Source organism: Myxine glutinosa, chromosome 7, assembly GCF_964187855.1.
Source record: "Myxine glutinosa chromosome 7, kmMyxGlut1.1, whole genome shotgun sequence".
NCBI lineage: Eukaryota > Metazoa > Chordata > Myxini > Myxiniformes > Myxinidae > Myxine > Myxine glutinosa.
In genome coordinates this window covers 64,900,472-64,915,109 of record NC_136267.1, presented here as the reverse complement: position 1 = coordinate 64,915,109, position 14,638 = coordinate 64,900,472, and the positions used below count along the sequence as shown (strand labels likewise).

The 14,638-nt window shown below is 43.9% G+C and overlaps 1 protein-coding gene and 1 long non-coding RNA gene across 3 annotated transcripts in view; both read left to right on the top strand.

The window, feature by feature from the left end:
• The window catches only part of LOC137431298 (ataxin-7-like protein 3), a gene marked incomplete at its 5' end in the record, with an annotated part of 81,345 nt that extends 72,701 nt beyond the window's left edge, over positions 1 to 8,644 (top strand). For both annotated transcript variants that reach the window (XM_078781829.1, XM_078781828.1), the window contains 2 exon segments: positions 2,539 to 2,777; positions 7,260 to 8,644. In XM_078781829.1, the coding sequence (XP_078637955.1) occupies positions 2,539 to 2,777; positions 7,260 to 7,396 (376 nt within the window).
• A 5,568-nt stretch (positions 8,645 to 14,212) lies between these two features.
• The window catches only part of LOC137430559 (uncharacterized), a 40,541-nt gene continuing 40,115 nt past the window's right edge, over positions 14,213 to 14,638 (top strand). Inside the window, exon 1 of the long non-coding RNA XR_010985096.1 lies at positions 14,213 to 14,270. This is a non-coding gene — a long non-coding RNA (uncharacterized LOC137430559). The remainder of the gene's footprint in view (positions 14,271 to 14,638) is intronic.

The window sequence follows — 14,638 nt, the reverse complement described above, 5'->3', positions numbered from 1 at the left end:
CGCCGACAACAAGGGGCAAGAGTCTCTTGGTATGTTCAGACCAGCGCTCAGCGTCTCTCATGTGGCGGTTGCGGAGTAGGTGGTGCACTTGGATTGGAGGGCGCAATCCGATTACAATGGTAGCACCCAGCACGAAGGGCCGCAATGGCAGTGGTGATGCCAGGCCAGAAGATGGAAGACTCGGCTCTCGCAGTCATAGAGGTGACCCCTTGATGGGCAGCGTGCAGAGTGGCTAACACCTCGTCCCTGAGACGGTGGTATAAGGACACGATCCTTGTAGAGTATGACACCATCAACTGTATGTAGACTATCTCGAAATTGGAAGTATTCGCGTAGGGGGCCGGGGAGCTCATGAAGGAATTCAGGGATACCTGACTCGATAAGGTGAACAAGGCTCTGCATGTTATTGTCACTCGCTTCTGCGGTTCGAACCCTGTCCCATGTTACAGATTTGAGGCTGAGTGAGGCGAGGAAGGACATAGCAGACGTGGAAACATACTCGTCGGGGGGTTTCTGGTGCTGATCTACGTAAGCCACTCAGGAGGGTTTTGGAATGCGTCAAGATGATGGGTGTGGAATCAATGGCCGCCATATCGTCAGTGAGGGTCAGTTTCACAGGCTCTCCAGTAGGGTGGCGTGAGATGCAGTCTGTGGCGCGATGTCTAATCCCTGGCACATGGACCATCCGGAACCTGTATCGCAGGGTCTTCTCCTTCAAGTTCCTAAGTCGAGCATTTGAGATATCCTCGAGACTTCGATCATTAAAGATCCTGAGCAGAGGTTTGTGGTCAACAGCGATTATGAGGTCTTCACACCCCAGAACAAAGTATCTGGCCTTGTCTAGGGCAACCGCAACTGCTAGGGCCTCACCCTCAACTGGTGCATAACGTGATTCAGCAGGGTGGGTGAATCTGCTGCCAACGAGCGTGATTTTCCATCCTGTGTGACAACAGAAGGGTTTTATGTTGGTACAGGTACAGTGTTTCTGCAGTAGCCAGAAGCCAATGCCAGTCTTGGACCAGTCTGTAGCGAGGCACGTGGGCTTGTTTGGGTCGAATATCCGGACACCCTCCTCGATCTCACTGGCAATGACAGCTTTCGACTCTTCAAATGCATCTTGGAGGTGCTCATCCCACTTAAACGGTGTACTAGGTTTAAGTAGTTGCCGGAGCGGCAACATCTTCTCAGCCATACTGAAAGCGTATGACACTTCATTGACAAGTCCAAACCAAGAACGTACATCTGTGATGTCCTTGGGTGTTGGGAAATCGGGGATCGCGCGTAGGTATTTCCTGCAAGGACGGACACTATTGGGAGTTATTGCGAACCCAGCAAATTCCACTATATCTTCGCCAAACACAAACTTGTCAGGGTTCAGGGTGATTCCATTCTGTCCACAGGTGTCAAGCCACTGAACAGCCTGGAAGAAACTGTCTGCCAGCGAGTCAGACCATAGCAAGACGTCATCAACGCATTTGGTCTTATTGGGGATGTCAGACACGATCTCATCATAACGTCTTGTATATCCATCGCCAGACGCAATATACCCTTGAGGGGCTGTTTTATAGCGGTATCTACCCCAGGGTGTGATGAAGGTGGTCAGGTGCTGGTCTTATTTGCAGATGGGCACGCTGTGGTAACCGTTCCACACATCAACCATCTTCTTACCTTTCGGAACCGATCTAGCCTGACGAAAGGGTGATGGCGTGTGATGTGTTTCCAATGTAGCATGGGCGTTGAGGGCCTGGAAATCAACGGTGCGGCGTGGCTGGCCATTCTTCTTTGCACAGACAACCATTCGATGGCACCAGGTGTCGGGTTCACCAATGGGGACTGGTTCAAGCACACCCAACTGTACATCGTGGTCTATCCCAGCTTTGACCACATCCCGCCAGTGTAGTGGGACTGGTACCGGTATGTGGTGTGTCACTGGTTCAGCATTAGGATCCACCATCAGTTTCATGGGCGGGCCATCCATTAGAGGCAATGTTTGATGCTCACAAGTGTTAAATGTGCTTGACTTATAGTATTCAAGGAGATGCTGTTGTATCTTCATGCGATTAGCATCAGTTGCGGGGAACGGCAGCTTTGTCGGAGGTGGTGGGGGTCGACGACGCTGAGGGCAACGGCACACTGTAGTGGGGTCTTCCTGTAAAACTGCTGTTGCGTCCGACTGCTGTGCCGTCTGGTGAAGGTCTCGCTTTACCGAATGAGGTATCGGCGTCGCCTGTCCTGGAGACGAACCCATGACGATGCCGCGAGGCGATCCATGGTTGCTAGCCGACGGGGGACACGTTCTGGTGCTGAAGGACGGCTCCTCATCTGGCCTTAAAGCGACCTTTGCATACCGTGTTCATAAATAAGACCAGTTCTCTTTGTTAATCCAGTTGGCGGTTTATTGCAACTTCAACAATGAACACTGTTTGAAAGATATAAGAATGAACATAATGATCAGTAATGATTAAGAATCCTCTAGCCACAATGTTGATTATTCTCCGAGAAGAGAAGATCTGGTATAAAGTATTGTTTGTGCCACAGGGCATCTGCACTGGAAACAGAGGAGGTTGATGTGGATGGTTATGATGGGGTGGAAAATACATCCTATGAGCCATCTTGTCTGTGGGATGCTACTTCGGACACCTCTCCCACTGACTCTGTGTCCTCAAAAAACAGTGAGTCACCGCCCCAGCCACCCATCTCCTGTGGCTACGATGGCTGTGGTATCTCAGCGAAGGACAGTGTCTCCCACGGAGTTGCAGACGATGCTGATCCTGAAGGTAAAGCTTTTGTTTGCCCAATGTTGTGTCGGTTTTCTTTCAGTCTGCAACTTTGGCATATTAGTATTGGTTATATCACCAATAATAGCAGCAACAATGTGTGGTGGTTGATACATCATGCAACGTGTGTGGGAAGGAGTGGAACCTCCCCCCACACGCCCACACTTTTCCTTGTAAATAATGTCACGTCTGTGTGAATACGTCATGATTATACTCGTGTGACACCATGACTAAACAGAGTAGACAGTGATCATAATTTGTCCCACATATCCTATACAGTACGTGTTTCACGCTGCCTCCCTTGTATTGCAAACTCACCCCACCCACCTTTGTATTATTATTTTATATTATTCCCTGTGGTTCTGCACCACCCGGAGGGGTAGGGGGATTTAACTTGCCACCCTCAACCTTCTGTACCGTGACGGGTATGTGCCAATTACATCTAGGGTGTTGTGCCACACAATCTTTATGGAAGTACTGGAAATTTGCAGTGAAAGTCAACATTCCAGTTGAACTTGTTTGCATCGCTCTGAAGAAGGTACCTGAAACTGGTACTTAAAATCATGAAGTGATTGATGTATAAAAGTCAAAACTCTTCCAAAGTGAGGTTAAGAGGCATTGTGCAGTATCGTAGTCCTGGTGTGTTAGGAGTCACTTATTCCTCCCCCTTTTAAAACATTGATCTGCGGTTCATGAACCTTGTTCTCCATGCCCCACTCAACCCGGGTTGAAAACTGTGCTACCCTGACTGGGTTCTCCCACTGCTGGTATTTATTTGTCTGAGTTGAGTAATAATCTCTTGTTTCCATTAATGTTTTGGATGGATGCGTGCAGTTGTTTATTGGTAGGCCCGAAAGGCGAACCCAAATGCTCAGACCACCATGACACTAATCTAACCATTGATACCCTACAAAATATGCATTGTGTTTTTTCTGATTTATAAAGTAGGGAATTTTGCAATCTTGGAAAAGAATTTCTTGAATTTCCCGTCACGGTACAGAATTTATTGTGGCCCAAACCCATCCCTCTCTGTACCCAGTCGTACCCAGCTGCTCCTGGACTCAGTGTCCTTTCCTCCTGACAAGGTGGAAAAGTTTGTCAACCCTCGACTCTGATTCTGCAACTGGACCAGGCGGCATCAGCCCACGGGTCCTAAAACCTGTTCTGCTCTTTCACTCCCTCTCTCTGTTCTCTTCACCCTCTCTTTTGCTCAAGGTCAACCGCCATCTGCTTGGAAATCAGCCAACATCACCGCTTTGCACAAAAAGGTGCAAAAACAGATCCTAGCAACTACAGACCAATCAGCCTTCTCCCAATTATCAGCAAAGTCATGGAATCCATCATTGCTTCGGATATGAAATCTTTCCTCTTCTCCAATGGCTTGATCTCTGATCATCAATTTGGTTTCAGACCAGGTCACTCTACTCTGGACATGCTGCTTCTGCTGTCTCAACAATGGATGGAGGTCCTCAATGCCAAACAGGAAATTAGAGCTGTCTCCCTCGACATATCACGTGCCTTCGATACGGTCTGGCACCCCGCTCTGCTCACCAAACTCTCCTCCTTTGGTATCCATGGAAATCTCCACGCATGGCTGGCGGACTTCCTCTCTAGTCTTAGTCAACGTGTGGCCCTGAATGGGTTTCTCTCATCTCCTCTTCCTGTTCAGGCTGGAGTTCCCCAAGGCAGTGTTCTGGGCCCTGTGCTTTTTCTGGTCTTCATCAATGATCTCTCTGACTCTCTTGAAAATCCTCTCTATCTCTTTGCTGATGACTCCACTCTCTGCCGCTCCATTCCTCATCCCTCAGATCGGCAGTCTGCAGCTTCCTCACTCTCTGCAGACCTGGATAAAATCACAGACTGGGCAAACAAGTGGAACATGTCTTTCAATCCTGACAAATCTCACACTCTTACGATGTCTCTCCGAAAAGACCGACTGGACAACCCTCCCATCTACTTTCTGAATAATCCTCTCCAAGAAGTTCTGTCACTCAAGCTTTTGGGTCTCACTATCTGCCATGATCTTTCCTGGGAAAACCACATTTCCAAGCTGGCCTCCAAAGCCAGTCGCCGACTGGGCATCCTCCATCATGCGAAGTCCTTCCTTGGCACACCTGAGCTCCTCACCACATACAAGGCTTTCATCCGCAGCTCAATGGAGCACTGCTCTCCCCTCTGGGCTGGTGCTCCTGCCTCACACCTAGCTCGTCTTCACGCTGTTGAAACCAAAGCGTTCAGAATCATTGGAATCTCCAGCGATGACGCTATCTCCGAGGGCCTTTCACTTACTCACCGCAGGCAGGTTGGGGGTCTTTCCGTCTTCTACCGACTCCTCTCCGGCCTTGCTCCCCCAGCTCTCTCTGCGGCACTGTCCCCCAAATATTCCTGCAGGTCGCACAAGATCTGCCTGCAACCCTCTTATGGTTAAACTGCCAAAATCAAGACTCTCTGCTCACCTTCACTCCTTCATTCCTCTTTTCTCCCGCCTCTGGAACAAACTCCCTCACTCTCTTCAATCCCACTCCTCCCTCCAGGTCTTTAAAACGGCTGTTCACCACCATCTCTTATCTTCCCCAATCCAAAACCTTGATCTTTTCTACCCCCGCTAATTTCACCCCAAATCCACTTTTTTGAGGTGCCGACTTCTTTCCTGGAAGTCCTTGGTGTCCTTGCGTTTTATACCGATCCTGCCTCCCCCCAGGCCCTCTCCCTCCCCCCAGGCCCTCTCCCTCCCACACATCTCCCGATGTCCCTGCTCTCAAATGTTGTTTGTGTGCTTCCTCCCCTTCTCTCCCCATCTTGTCGACCGCTCCCCTTTTTATGTACTTTGTTTGCTTGTTTGTTTGATTGATAAATGTTAGCTCTTTCACGAGCCTTGACTCTGTATACAAAAAAAAAAAAAAAAAAAAAAAAAATCAATGTCGAAATCCTCTTCTTCACATTTAGCTGTGACGTCACGCTCGGAAGTCGACCGCCATATCTGTACTGTCTACGGGTTAAATTTGGTACGATTTAACTCAAATGGCGAATAATTTTCGAATTTCGATAAATATGCCTCGTTGATGTGTCCTTTAGCTTTAGCTTTTATTTAGTTGATGTGTAAATATGGTGGTTATAGTAATACAAACCGAGCTGGTTTCAGGCAACACCAATGGCCGAAAGATTTGAGGGTTGCCAGAAATTGGATGAGGGTTATCCGAAATACCTCACTATTTCCTTGGTGCTAAAGGTGAGGCCAGTGGTCTGCAGATGGGAATGTACTACTGAGTCTGGAATACACAACGTGCTTACATCATACAAAATAAAAGATTCGCCCTTGGTTGGTGATCGTTTTTTGTTTTTTTTAATAACAAAGTCCTTGGTATTTCGCACCTGAAGCTCAGATTGTCCGACTGATGGACCCAATATGCTAGCAGCTAGTTTTTGCTCAGTGGTACATCACTGAATCAGTGCTGCTTACTGTTGGTCAAAGGGGAATTGGCTCCGATTTATGAACTTTGGGCGGTCCGTAGAAGGCTGGTACTGTTTGTTCGAGCTTTTTGTGGACTGCGCAAAATTCATCAATCGGAACCAATTCCTCGTCGTCCAATAGTACTAACTGATCCAATGGTGGAATAACATGTGATCAGGTGGACTGCAAGGATTATTACATCGGGGAGACATCACGGCTCTTAGAAATCTGGATAAGCCAGCATCGTTGGCCAAACCCCCACAGAATGTATTCCAGACTCAGTGGTCTATTCTCATCTGCCAACCACCAACCATACCATTAGCACCAAGGAAGTAGTAATATTGGACAGAGAAAGCAAGTGGTTAGAGCATGGAGTAAATTAATTTGTTTGGGAAAGAATGGAGGCACTGACACAACAATATGGAGGTCTCCACTTCAATGTAATCCCATACATGGGACAGGGCGATTATGGAGGTTTTGTCTTCTCTCATGTACGTGGCTAACCCAACTGAGGTCATTGCCACCTGAAGCCGATTAGGCAATTGCTGCAACGTCGCATGTTGAGTGAGTCAAATTTCGCCAATTGATTTGATCTCTCACCATTGAATAAAATTAATTTGTAAGGTTACACTTAACCCGAACTGAACTGGGTGATTTTAAGCATTCGCCTGACTCAGGTCTCAACCGTCGATGGTCCGATGACCTTGAAACTTTGCACACGCATATGTCATCATATAATGAACGTGATGGTAAAATATTATTTTTGCATAATATGTTAATTTGTTGAATAATCGGCTAATTCATTATTCTATATGCTAATTTTGTGCAATTGTGTGCAAGATCAAAATGTGTGCAAGACCCTCGTGAAAAAAGTCAGATGAGAATTCGAAATCCCCAGCGATTGCTGAAAAATTGCAAAAAAAATGCCGAAGCCTCCCAGGTGCCCCCAGTGCTTCGAGTTTAAAAGGTCACTGTTTTGATAAATGCTTTTATAGTTATCTTTTTGCATGTGACCTTTTCCTTACCGACAGGCACAACTTCCTCTGATTCTAAGAAGAATAAGAAGTCACACATACAGTGCAGCCCTATACCTGCTGCACAGACCGGCATGGTAGCATGTTCTGGAAAAAAGAAAAAGCGTCCACCAACTCCAGGCTCTTCACCTTGACTATGCTGTTTTCCATCCATTACCATTTGAAAATCTTAAATGCACTTCAAACACAAAAAAGCTTCCTCAGTAACCCTACTTTGTGCATTCAATGTGGATCTCGTAAGAGCACTGGTCATTTGCGCTCATCGTTTTCCCTCTCTCCTTTCCTCCCCAATGAACTTTGCCAGCAACTGACTTTGCTGGACCGATTCTGTGAGTCGTATCACTATGTGAATAAGAGTGGATTGTCAATTTTTTTATGTTTGAGGCTCCAGGCACGGACTGTATAGCCCTCATCGAGGCCAGGCCTTAAATAAAAGAGGAAAAGTGTATGATGAAAAGTGTTTGGTGTTTTGTTTGCGAGAAAGAGAGATTGAAGCTAGCCCGGTACCTGTAGTTTACGTGAGACAGTAAGTAAGACCAGAAATCCTGACACGGAGAGTGTACTTTAGCGCTCCTAAGTCAGGACGGTAGTACCATCCTGGGCAGTTGCTGTCTTCAACCTATTACCTAAAAGATACCTAAATTTATTCTGTTAAGCTGAATATGCACTGTCGGTTGTAATGTATGGAGTTGTTTGATCAGTTTTTATGAATTGTCAAGTTACGGCTGATTAACACATTTGATTAGTAGAACACTTATGATTGAGGATCAGGTGATCTCTACAATTTGACCGTGTCCATGCAACCCAAATATACTTTTTTGTCTGTTACAAATAACCCAAAACTTGTCCTTTCTTGCCCACTATTTTAAGGATTTTGTCACTTTATCGATGTCTTGGCCTCTTACCTGCAAGTGGTATCGCATAGTTTATCAATAGCTGAATATCTCTGTACATTATAGTTGGTGGATGTAACTATTTAATCTCTTGGCTGGATAATTCATAAATCATGAGATACGATGCTTGATTCCTATAACAGAACTGTAGTGGATCTGTCGTAGATGTGGAAATTTACCTCTGGCCACGGCGCTACTGGGGCCACAGAATGATTGAGGATTAAATGCCAATAATATGCTCATGATTAACGCATGTTTTTCATGTTCTACTTTGACACTCAACTTCTCTTCAAATTGATTACAATTTCATTCTTTCAACCGAGTTCTCTCAACTTAAAAAACAAAAAAAAAAGTACTTCGAATGTACCTTTGCCATCGTTGTATATCAAATTATTGTGTTACAAGTACAAGTGGTTTTATAAGACGTAAGGAGAAAGTGTGCGGAAACATCCACTGTGAACATTGTTATAATAAAGCTTTGGAATCCTATTGACTGTGTACAAAATGGAATATTATTGCAATCGAATGATGCGACTGATTCCAAATCCATACGACGAAGATTATTCCCTGGTTTACGTCTGGGATGCGTTCCTGAAAGGTGCGATGAACATCGAAACGACGGAAATCAAAGCAATGGAATAAGCGGGGAAGGGGCAGGGTGCGTTCCTAAAGTTCTTTCAACCACTTCGATGATAATGGCATTGCACTTTCACGAATTACGTCGGCATTTTTGTAGATGGCAAACATTGTAGTCGGAGTTGGCCATGGTTTTAGTAATTTTGCTGTACGGAGTTAAAAGCTGTCAGTCGGCCATCTTTGGTCAGATTACAAAACAAAGTCTTCTGCATATGTATGTATACTCATGTGTTGTATTTGTGCCAGGTTTGAACAAAATCGGTAAATGTATGTCCGATAAATCTGCCAGTAACCCTCCTCTGGTGAAATTGCCAAAATTAAGACTCTCTATTCACCTACAATCCTTCATTCCTCTTTTATCCTGCCTCTGGAACAAATTCCCACACTCCCTTCAATCCCACTCCTCCCTTCAGGTCTTTAAAACAGCTGTTCACCACCATCTCTTATCTTCCCCCATCCAAAACCTTGATCTTTTCTACCCCCGCTAATTCATCCCCAGATCCACTTTTTTTGAAATACCGACTTCCTTCTTTACTGGAAGTTCTTGCAGTGTCCATGTTTTATACCTCTCCCACTCCTCCCCCCCCCCCTCCCTTCCCATGCCTCATCCCCTCAAGCCCTCTCCCTCCCACAGATCTCCCGTTGTCCCTGTTCTCTGATGTTGTGCTTGTGTGCTTCCCTCTCTCTCCCCATCTTGTCTCCTGCTCCCTTTATTGTATGTTTTGTGTGTCCGTTTTCTTTTTGTAATTGATGTTAGCTCTTTCACGAGCCTCAATCTTGTATACAAAAAAATAAAATAAGAAAAGAATGGTTGATGTTTTCAACATCGGGGTTTTTTTTTTTTTTTACAACTAAAATGGCTGCCAGTCGGCCATCTTTGATCGCATCGTGAAACAAAATGATGTGCATATGTATACCATCATGTATTGTCTTTTGTGCCTCGTATGAACAAAATCGGTTTATACATCTTCGAGATATGGTTGTGGACAGACGCACGATAACAAATCTAAGTCCAACAGGGGCTAATAACCTGGCAACATCAACTGCACATTCACCAACTTCCATTCGACGAATAACATGTAATTTCACTTCTAAGGTTACATTTTTACGCTGCCTCTTAGGCGCAGCTACGTCCTTGTCATTTAAAATGCGCTTAGGAGGCATGTTGCTTAAGGATCAGAAGGATATTTCATGATAAACTTAACAAACAAGAGCGATATCGGAAAACGTAGTCTGCAAGCCACGAGAGGTAAACCAAAAAAAATGTAGGGTACGGTGAAGCTTTGTGTTAATGTTCACATCTTCATCCTAGACATATCCACAACGTTACATCAAATTACTAAAAAATACTGTACTCAACACTAGTGTACAGCAGTAAACTGTAACACGAATTATACATTCTACAATAAGATAGTCTAATCTATAAAGCTCAATTCGTGTTTGTTTGTTGATGCCACAAAACCAACAACCAAATTTTGCATGTTGCCAAAGGGTACCCCGTGCATGGTTTGTCAGGGTAGCATATCTAGAGGGGAGGGTTGAGGGGGAAGGAACCAATTCTCTCTATCAAATGGTTCTATTTTTTAATCGTATGGTGCCACCCAGTGGTATCTGGTATTACAAATCATCTTTTTATATAAACAAACTTTAAACAACTTAACAATATGCATTATGGTGATGTTGAAATCTGAATGAGAATAATTCAAAATTTTCAAAATACTTCACTTCACTCATTTTAAGTGGCGATTCAAACCATAACATCGAACACTGAATATCACAGCAAGCTCACAGCATATACTGTATAAACAAGCATTCTGAGTATTGCGCAGCAATACATGTCCCCTACCGGCAGTCTGTCATCCGGAAAACCGCAAGGTCGCTCCATGGAGCAGCCTGCAAGTATTGCACTATGTGTGAATTATATAATTACCAACTCACGGTCTGAGGTAACTCGGCTAAAAATTATCCAATTTGCACCAAATAAAGTTTATGAATGGTTGCACAGACCCCTACTTCTCACTAAAAGTGGAAACGGAATGTAAATTGGAGTTAAAACAAGGAATATTAACAGCTTTGACTTAGCGCACTCCAAATTATAGTCCGGAAAACTGTTTGGGAAATTACCAAAGTTCAAAGTGCCATAACTTTGTCAAAAATGATCGAAACGTCGTGAATTTCGAACTTTATCTGTAACTTATCATGAGGAAACCATGTACCAAGTTTGAAATCATTAGCATTAAGCGTTTAGAAAAAAAGTCTGGAAAGCTGTTCTTTGCCTGACGGACTGACGGACTGACTGACGGACGGACGGACAGACTGACAGACTGACAGACGGAGGGATGGCGTGCAAACCTATAGTCCCCTCCGGTGTACACTGGTAGGGGACTAATAAGCATCAAGGTTGGTTGATGAAGGTGGTGTTAGCTGACTTCCAAGCAGTTGGAAGATTACCTTGTGCAAAAGATAGGGTGAATAGAGCAGAATGTTTGTGAATTAAATGTGGCTTTTTGATTAAATGCATCAGCAAAGTGATCGGTACTTTTGCTAGTACAGCATAAAAATCACCAAAATACTGTCCATAAATAATATATTGTACTCTACAGTAGAGTACATTTATTTGTGCATTCTTTGTAGCACTACACAAATCTAGGCTATATGGGAGAGTGGCCAGATGGAAGCCACTCCTGAGAAGAAGGCACATGACAGCACACCTGGATTTTGCACAAAGGCACGTGAAAGACTGAGAGCATGAGTGAAAATATTCTGTGATCTGATGAGACGAAAATATAACTCTTTGGCCTGAATGCAAAGTGCTATGTCTGGCGGAAACCGAGCATACGTCATCGCCCATCTAACACCAACCCTACCAGGAAGCATGGTGGTGGCAGCATCATGCTATGGGGATGCTTTTCAGAGGAAGGGACTGCGACACTTGTAAGAACAAGCATTCTGAGTATTGCGCTGCAATACATGTCCCCTACCAAAGTTCAAAGTGCCATAACTTTGTCAAAAATGATCGAATATGCAAATTTATGCACGGTTGATGCTGGTTTTCAAACTTGATCTGAGGTATGCTGAGACACGTGTGTCACGCCTCGCCTCGTTGATAAGCCCGCAAGGTCGCTCCGTGGAGCGGCCTGCACGTATTGCACTGTGTGAATTATATAAATTATTATCAACTCACGGTCTGAGGTACTAGCGATTCAAGAGATATCCATTTTTTTATGGCACATTGGAGAAGCCAATGCGAGGTTTCTTCTTCCTCAGATTGACACAACTCTGTCAAATGCGATCGAGTTAAAAAAGTCAGAATTTGACCAAATCTGTTTTATTCGTTTGTTAATATACCTCAGCTATTGACAAATCTTAAATTAGAATTTTATTTGAGGTTAAAATGACCGCGACAGGTCGTATCCAACGATGCTTTCAGTCTGTACATGTGATAAATAATTAAATCCGCACACTTGACGCCTCTTCTTCTTCACGCAATAACAACTTCTAGCTTCCAGACCGTACATCAAATCATCTTGAAATTTTGCACACTTGTTAATCTTCATGACTTCTACTATAGTATGAAGTTTCACATCGATCAATAAAGCGGTTCAAGAGATATCCATTTTTTTAATATTTCGTTTAATTAACGATATCTGCCAAACCACGTGAGCTATCGCAAATTCCAAAAGGACATTTTAGTAGACTGACATGCGGAACAGATCTGTGAAGTTTCCCCTCGATTGGATCAAAAATGAGGGAGGGGCTCGGTTTTAAAGGTTCATGCAAATCCTTGAGGAGAACCTGCTTCAGAGTGCAAAAGACCTTAGACTGCAGCGAAGATTTACGTTCCAACAGGACAATGACCCCCAAACATAAAGCTAAAGCAACACTGGAATGGCTTCAGAACAAGAACGTGAAAGTCCTTGAGTGGCTCAACCAAAGCTTCGACTTTAATCCCATTGAGAATCTGTGGAAAGACTTAAAGATCGATGTTCACCAAGGCGTCTCATCCATTTCTTTACTGCACTTTATCTCCTTAACATCCCTAGTATCTCTTATCCCTAGTCTCCTCTTAGCCACATCAAAATAACCTTTTCACCCTCTTCTGAGTCTAACTTATCACATGACCCCTCTGTACGCCTCTAGTCTTGCCTTTTTCACTGCTTTCTTTGGCTCTTCTTCACCGCATACTTTCTCCTACTATCCTGCCTGTTAACTTGTCATTCCTTAAACACATTTTCCCTTTGTCTGATTGCTTATTGAGCCTCTGAATTCCACCGATTCTTTTCCTCCCTTCTTCTCCTCTCTTGTTTAGTTTAACAACACACCTTAGCTGCTGCTCCCAGCAAGGCCTCCATGTTCGTGCAATTCCTCTCTACTCTCTCCCCTGTAGCCTGATTCAAAGAATGTATGAGCAAAGACATGGATTTTAATAACTCTTGTGATCATACCTGTCTTACAAATGAGACTATAGATAATTATGAAGTTCTTTCATTGCAGCTTTTGTTTAAAAGTAGGAACTATTCTTTTGAACAGTTTCCTGGCATGACTCTTCCAAGGCAATGCAGTAACCTCCGAGGGACAACTGAAGTTATCTGAGATGAACTACGATTCCATAAATCCAGCTGAGAAACCTGCACATCAAATTCCATTAATAGTGAGGAAAGGTCTGTTTTTGATGTTATGCCTAAAGCTGATGATCCTGAATGCAACAGAAGATTGTTCATGGTTGTTATTACCCTCGCCAGAGGAGAGGGTATTGCATTTGAGTCCGTTTGTTTGGCTGTCTGTCTGTTTGTTTGTCCGCACAGAATAAATATGATTTTCTCTGCAACCGTTGGTCTGATTGACAGGAAATTTTCACCATAGGTGCAACTCCACCTGCACAATTTTTTAATGATAATTATGACGTCATATGTAACGTGGTTCGGCCGCCATCTTGGAAAAATCAAAAAAACTTTGCACCTCTATCTCAGAAAGTGCTGAATAGAAAAATTTGAGACATGGCTCATTGTAAAGAACTCTCCATGGGGAATAAAATATGTTAATGATGATGTCATAGGTGCCTCCATTATGACGTCATAATTCGACAAGTACAAAACCTCATCCGATCAAGATGCAATTTCTTGAGCACAATCTGGGAATAAATTAGTTTAGAAAAAAATTAATGATGACGTCATCGGTCAAGTGGTTCGGCCGCCATATTTGTTTTAACACAAAATCCTTAAAACCCACTGAAAATACATCTTGGCGAGGGTTTGCAATCTCTGATTGCTCTTTTGCTTGTTTCCTCTGCAATTAGAGCCGTGGCCTGCATAGCTGTTTCATTCTCTCACGTCTACATTTCTCCTACATATATTATTCCCTACTCCATCCATAATCCTATACATTTTCCCTTCACTTAGGTAATGGAGACCATGAAGTACAGTTGATCCAGCCCTTCCTCATGTTATACAAATCCCTTCTCCCTATTTGCTGTGAAAAGGTGAGAACCTCATTTGCAAAGATTTGTCCCACTTGGGCAGAATGTTTTCTGTTGATCTCAATTTTCCAACTAACAACTATTTTGACACCATTGCATGAAAAGGTAGATGCTTTTACCTATCTGTGTAAAAACTTTCACTGGAGCTTCAATGGCTTACTTGAGTGCAGACAAGAGTTGATAATGATGACTACAATTTAATAATTCCAACAGAAAAGGCCAATCTAAAGTTAGACTCATTGTGGCACACCAAGCACGTCACAAGCTGCAGCTCATGGAAAATGTTGCCATCCCAGACTGGAGCAGAAGAAGGTTTAACAAATGGCACTAGATTATTCCTGAAAGCCCAAGGAACCAGGTTGATTGAGTGC